At 33.3% G+C, this 6,494-nt stretch overlaps 1 protein-coding gene across 1 annotated transcript; it reads left to right on the top strand.

Annotated features, from left to right (window-relative positions):
• Positions 1-957: 957 nt before the first annotated feature.
• Positions 958-6,193, top strand: LOC139697878 (uncharacterized). Its single transcript, XM_071596740.1, has 5 exons — positions 958-1,039; positions 1,392-1,570; positions 1,651-1,866; positions 1,958-2,169; positions 4,067-6,193. Exons 2-5 carry the CDS (start codon positions 1,412-1,414, stop codon positions 4,161-4,163), a joined length of 684 nt encoding a protein of 227 aa, XP_071452841.1. The 5' UTR covers positions 958-1,039; positions 1,392-1,411; the 3' UTR covers positions 4,164-6,193.
• Positions 6,194-6,494: the final 301 nt, after the last annotated feature.

Genomic DNA, 6,494 nt, shown 5'->3' on the forward strand with positions numbered 1-6,494 from the left:
AATTTACAATGACCTATGTTTGAAATTATATCATCTAAACAGTATATTAATAATGTGAGTTCTTGCACTGAAACATGGATCAAAATTCGCTCAATAAATTTGATCTTTCATCGTGTTATTGAGGAAAACTTAAATTATCTCTATATGACTGTCACGACTAATCATTTTTCTGATTAAATAAGAGAATTATATTTTTTTATGACGTTTATTTTCTGTCTATTGACCCACTTTCTGCGCTTTATCACCAATTATCAGCACAATGGCTGGTAATTGGGATAATTTCCCTTTTCCCATTAAAAAATGGCACGATGAACTGGCTCGTGACTTCACCTTATCTCACGTCTCGCTCATATATAATGATTGCTAATAAATGCACTAAATGAACCTCATAGTTTCACAATATTTTCTTCGTAAAATGTGCATTTATGAAAAATCCTAAAAAGTATGTATATGTTGCGTAGAGCTTATAAAATTTACGGGATCAAATTTCGTGTCCCCAACAGCTGGCAAGGTACATAAGTACGTGCCGCATACATGTTGATGTTGTATGCACGTCGAGGCAAATTGACGGTCAACTAGTTAAGCAATTCAATCGTATAACTCAGGACATGAAGTAAACCCAGCCGGTCATCAAAGAGGATGAAATTTGATGCAATATATGAGAATCGCTAAATTTTAATGTAGTATTTATCCTACCATTTTAATTAGGCCGTATTAAAACGAAGCGTATACATTCCGTTTTATATCAACAGTATTCAGTAGGTATTCAAGGGAATACGATAAATATCAGCCCATAATTCATTTATTCTTGGTAAGCGTATTTGAACGGAATATTTATTTAGAAAAAATCGCAAAAAACGAAAGAACGAAACACCTTTGATAAATTGTTTCATACAATGCGCGCCATGTCACCTTGAGCAGATACGAAGGCGAGAAAGCGCGGATCACGCGCGGATGCTCGCTGCATCTCGCGGTTGACAAATGACGTCAGAAATCATGTACCTGTACTCCAGATAGGGTTGGTGTTTACCCCGATAAGGTTTGTGCTAAATTTGATATTTTTTCGAGTACACATTTGCTTCTAGTTCCTTAAGTTTTATGAATATTTTTGGGCTTTTATATTTTGTGACCGAGTGATCAATTGCCATCTTGCCTGAAATCTGTAAGGTTGAAGTGCAATTAAGGTTTTAAGGGCGTACGTTAGCGGCTGGATTTGACCCAGTTCATTTATTTTACCTGGTTAATATTAGGTCAGAAGGCAAAGTAGTAGCTCGGTTACTACGTATGGTAATTTCCTTACTCTATGGTCCTGTTCTTAGGGTTTTATTGGTAAACAGCTGTTTCGGTTCTATCAACTGATGCTGCAGTGAAAAGCACTTTTTTTTCCATAGGGTCAGTTTTCGGTCCAGCTATGTCTGCAAATGTGGTGAAACATGTGTCGGAAGAGGATTTAAAGGAGCTTAAAAGTCGAATGAAACTAATATCCGAGGCAGATCCGCTACAGTACCACAATGAATTTTCTTTGAAAAGATATCTAAGAGCATTCAAGACGGTTGATGCTGCATTTCAGGTAAATTTTGGCAGTTGTTTTGTAAGTGTACCGTGGTGAAATGTTGCAAAGTAGATTACAATATCCCACTCTGCTTCCAGGCCATCCTGAAAACAAACAAATGGAAGAAGGAATACGACGTCGCATCTTTGACCGTGGAGAATCCTATTGTTAAGCAGCATCTAGAAAGTAACAAAGCGAGGGTTCTTCGGCATCGTGATATGGTCGGTCGACCTGTTATTTATATACCAGCAAAAAATCATGACGTTAACGATAGAGATATTGATGAAATCACCAAATTCATCGTGTATTGTCTGGTAAATTGATTCTCCATTGCTATGTCCTGCGTGTACTGAATTAAGACGATTTAATGAATTCAATTCACGAGACCATTTTCTTATGTTTTAGGAGGAAGCTTCTAAAAAATGTTTCGAAGAGGTTGTGGACAACTTGTGTATAGTATTTGACCTAAGGGATTTTGGCCTAAGTTGTATGGACTATCAGATGATAAAAAATCTCATATGGCTTTTGAGTCGTCATTATCCAGAGCGCCTTGGTGTTTGCTTGATCACGAATGCACCCACATTGTTTTCTGGCTGCTGGACCGTTATCAAAGGATGGTAAGCAAGTTTCAGAATATTTATGACACTAGAGGCATTTGTCTAATTTGCCTGATTAAATTTGAATTGTCATTTTAGCCACTTGTAAAGTATGTTTACCTTGGCTATCAGGCGTTTTTATATACATATAAGTTGGTAATTAGTTTATTTTACAATCTCCAATGAAATGGATGAATATTATTGCGATGCATACTCAATTTGCCACCTCTGTTTTATTACGAAGTTCACAATTCATTTTTGGAAATTACCCTTAAAATCTTTGATTTGTATTAAAGTTGATTTTCAAGTGCAAAAGAATCTAATTGAAACTCTCAATGCTTATTGATGTCTGATTGCAATAGATAAAATATGAAGGAAACCTGAAACAAATACAGAATATATCGAAAAGTATAATTGGAGAACTTCAATGAATGTCAGACTTGAGGGAAATTGCTCAAAATGAAAAGAATAATTGTTGGAAAGCATGTTCTTTCATCTTAAAATCATTTACAGTTCACTTTTAAATACAAGCGCCACTCTCAATGATAGCTTTTTTACCATTGTACGAGATGTACAATGTATTGTTATCAGAAAGAGGAATTCTGCGGAGAGGTGAGGATGAACTTGGATTAAGAAAAAGAAAATTGGAAGAATTTTTGTCTGCTAAGAACTTTCAGATTATTTCATTTGGACTTAAATGCTGGCAATCAAATGCTAGGAGATAAAATGTAGTGGCATTGTCTTGTTTATTCATCAAATTTGAAGTGCCTTTTCTTTTCCAAGATTTATGAACCCTCTGTTAAGAAGAAAGGCCATGGCGTACATGTATTTTTTTTCAATCTTTTAAACGAGTATGAACTCTACTCACAGACCAGTGTGCGAAGAAATTCATCAGTTTGTATAAGCTACTATTTAGAAGGAAGTTATCTCTTCCTCTATGTAAGGAAGATTTTTATGCATAATATTCTGGGAAATATACATTTACTAAAATTATTGGTCCTAAAGTTATTATAAAGCAAATCAATTTTTAGAGCTTGCATCACTTGAATTTTGGACTTTGATTCCAATAGTTTGATGTACTATGCCTGTCTGATATGATAAAAATCTGTATAATTCATCATTTTGTTTCGTTCTTTCTCAACCAGATATTATGAAACATTATAAGCATGCATGAATGTCTTGATTTGGCAACATGGCCATGTTACTTTGTTTTTAAGACTTAAGGTGTAGGAATCTTACCTATTTGGGAGATAATAATAATGGCTTTATAATTTGGCAGGCAAGATCATTACCCGTTGCCACTATGACAAACATGTTGTTTTGTCTTTTAAGCCTACTAGCATAAATTAGGGCTCTTTTAAAACCTGAGAGCAAGTGATATTATGTGACCACCATTCTCAAATTAGGTTTTTCAAACATGCTTTCACTGTCCTTTAAATTAGCACTTATACTTTCATTATCAAAGCATTGTATTTTATTTCAATAGACAATATTAGCAGTAATAGTGATTGAAAATATTAATTTTTATCAATTTTAAAGACCCAAACATCCTTAAATCAATCCATACTATAATAGGAGAAGAAATGAGAAACAGTATTGAGATAATAATGCTGATTCTAAAATATTTGTAATATTTAGTATTCTGAATTGTGTTTCCAGACATTAAGATGTCTAGCTAGATAATTTCTGGAATCCAGTAGAGCATTATAATAATTTTTTCCTGTGGTAGTACACTTTCTTGGGGTATAATACATGCATGAATTACTTGCCAATGTTGCCATCTTAAAACTGTGGAAGATTCAAATGTGTACATTATTACCTGTATATGGGATGCAACACAAAAGTTCTTTTATCAGGGGTTTAATTTTTATAAGATTCTGACTTATGTTTCATCATTGAACTACTTGTACCATTGCAGGCTGGATGACAACACTTCAAGCAAGGTGATTTTCATTAGCAGTGAAGAAGAATTGTGCAAATATTTAATCCCGGACATCTTACCAGATAATATGTAATTTGTGTAATTATGCTGAAAACCTGTGATTAAGTACCAAGGCAGCATTTTCAGTTTTACAATGTGACTTAACTATGGTGAAATACTGTGAGAGGTAATGTGGTGTGTTTGGAACAACTTAAAAGCATTGGTTTTTGTATTGATTGGGAAATGTTTTTTTGGCTTTGCAGAAGTACTTTCAGTAGAATAACACTTGAGGCTTCACAACCCTGGCTAATTCTTTGTAGAGATTATTCCAAGTGTAATTAAATTATGGAGATGGTAGCCAGACTTATCGTGTGGGATAATTTGTTCTATAATTTTGACTCTATACTAGAGCTGGTGATTTTTTAATATTTTTTTTTAGGTGTGCTTTAATCTCTGTGAATATTTTGTAGAATGAGGCTTTTTTTTGTTTCATACTACGTCAATTGAAGTAGATCCGAGCACTATCAGTGATTAATTTTGCAGGCAAGATGCTAACTAATACGGTGTAAGCCAAACCACATCTGTCCCACTTGGTAAATGGTCGAAAATTGTGAATCAAACGGTCCTATTAAAAGAAAACCAGAATTCACATTGACGTTGCAATGGGCAGATTCAACTAGATGTTTCTCGTTGTGGTCCTGCTTGTGGTTAAGTATTGAAATAATGTAAAACTCTTGTGTGTTTCGAAGACATTATCAATTGACAATTTTTATGATCTGGTTCGAATATTTTTGAACCGGGAAAACTTTCGACTGTATTTCTGATGCATTGTATATAAATATACACTGTATAAATATCCATATTTTTGCTAAAAATCTAAATGTTAGATTGCCAGAGTTAATCTCTCTTACTTCCACAAAACTAATACAAATGGAAATTTGTGCTTTGTTGGCGACAAGAGATCAATCACTTATCCCAAATCATTTAGTTTTGGCTATTAAAAAAAACTTCTGTACATAGATTCTCTTGCATTTTAATCATCGCCATAACTTAATAGTGTAAACTGATTGCCAACTTGTTCTACAGAAACGGGTAAATGTTTTTTTAGGCAAAGATTAATGCCACATAAGTGGCATTAATTAGAGACCTGAAAGTAATCTCCCAAGGGCGCAGTTAAATCATTCGATTATATATTTACATTTTCCTTTTAATCTGCAATCAGTAAGTAGTAAATTCTCACTGTTGTGCAAATGAAACGGCTCACAAAATGGTTCAACTGATACTAGACTCAAAATTTAATGCACTTTCACACCTATCCATCACCAATTATTTTCTAATTTAAGCTTTATATAGGTAATGCCAGTATTTATTTTTTTATTTGGAATTACAACCTTGAATGGCTTTATTAAAATCAATTTCCAGCACTTTCCTTCATAAGGGAAATTTTTAATTTTCCAGAATCTAATATGCATAATTATGTGTTTATTTTAGATAAATATCAGTCTCTCTTGAGTGCCATTCTTCATTAGGATGTGAAAGGGAATCCAAATCAAAGAAATGGTGTTCTGATCCTATACATGTAATATATTAATATAAAATTATGCTATGCATACAAGCTATGCCGAGATGCTGGTACATCTCCATAATTGGTGTGAATTATGACAGAGAGACTCCAGAGTGATCCTCTTTAGGGCTGCTTACCCAAAGCAAAGAGGTGTAATTGTGATGTGTGTGACTATCCCACTTCTTGTTAGAATGGTTTCAACCCATCAGACTGTTTACAAGTGAATTATAGATATATATATAAATGCTTGACATGCATAATTTATGTTATATTCAGAACTTTTATATTAACTGTAATGTACTGAAAATTTATTTAAATTGGTTGATTTTTGTTGTACAAATGACATATCTCTCATCATTATGGACTGTTGGAATAGAGTTATCAACTTGAAGATATTTTCTATTGAGACAAAGGAAAAAAAATGTTAACTTCTAAATGTTTAAGACATGGAATCCTATTTATTTGACTGCATATTTCATTAGCATGTAGAGGTGTTCGTTGGTTCAACATGTAGTTGAAAATGTTATAATTGATGGAAATAAAACTTGAGTGACATATTAAGATAAGTGATCTTGAGTTCTGGTTTTATTACCTACCTGTATGGAAAAATAATTATACATTTTGGTACTGTATATGATGGCATATGAGATGATGAGTGACAACTGTATATGAGATCATTTTATATCATGCTCAAACCTCTTTAAGACATTGCAGAAGCAAGAAACACAATATTCAAGTTGCATAATGACAATGAGCTAAATAATAACAATCCCATCAACATTTGATTGAATATAAAATATTATAAGTAAATATAATGGAGTAAAAATATGTAGTACTGACCATCAGGGGTAAAAATAACAT

The sequence above is a fragment of the Hetaerina americana genome, unplaced genomic scaffold, assembly GCF_022747635.1.
Source record: "Hetaerina americana unplaced genomic scaffold, ioHetAmer1.1.p SCAF_8, whole genome shotgun sequence".
Classification (NCBI taxonomy): domain Eukaryota; kingdom Metazoa; phylum Arthropoda; class Insecta; order Odonata; family Calopterygidae; genus Hetaerina; species Hetaerina americana.

Excerpts from the sequence above, each read along its gene's own strand:
- LOC139697878 (XM_071596740.1), top strand. The coding sequence starts at position 1,412 with ATGTCTGCAAATGTGGTGAAACATGTGTCGGAAGAGGATTTAAAGGAG. Across the intron at positions 1,571-1,650 it reads CGGTTGATGCTGCATTTCAG|GCCATCCTGAAAACAAACAA; the intron begins GTAAATTTTGGC and ends CTCTGCTTCCAG. Across the intron at positions 2,170-4,066 it reads TGGACCGTTATCAAAGGATG|GCTGGATGACAACACTTCAA; the intron begins GTAAGCAAGTTT and ends GTACCATTGCAG.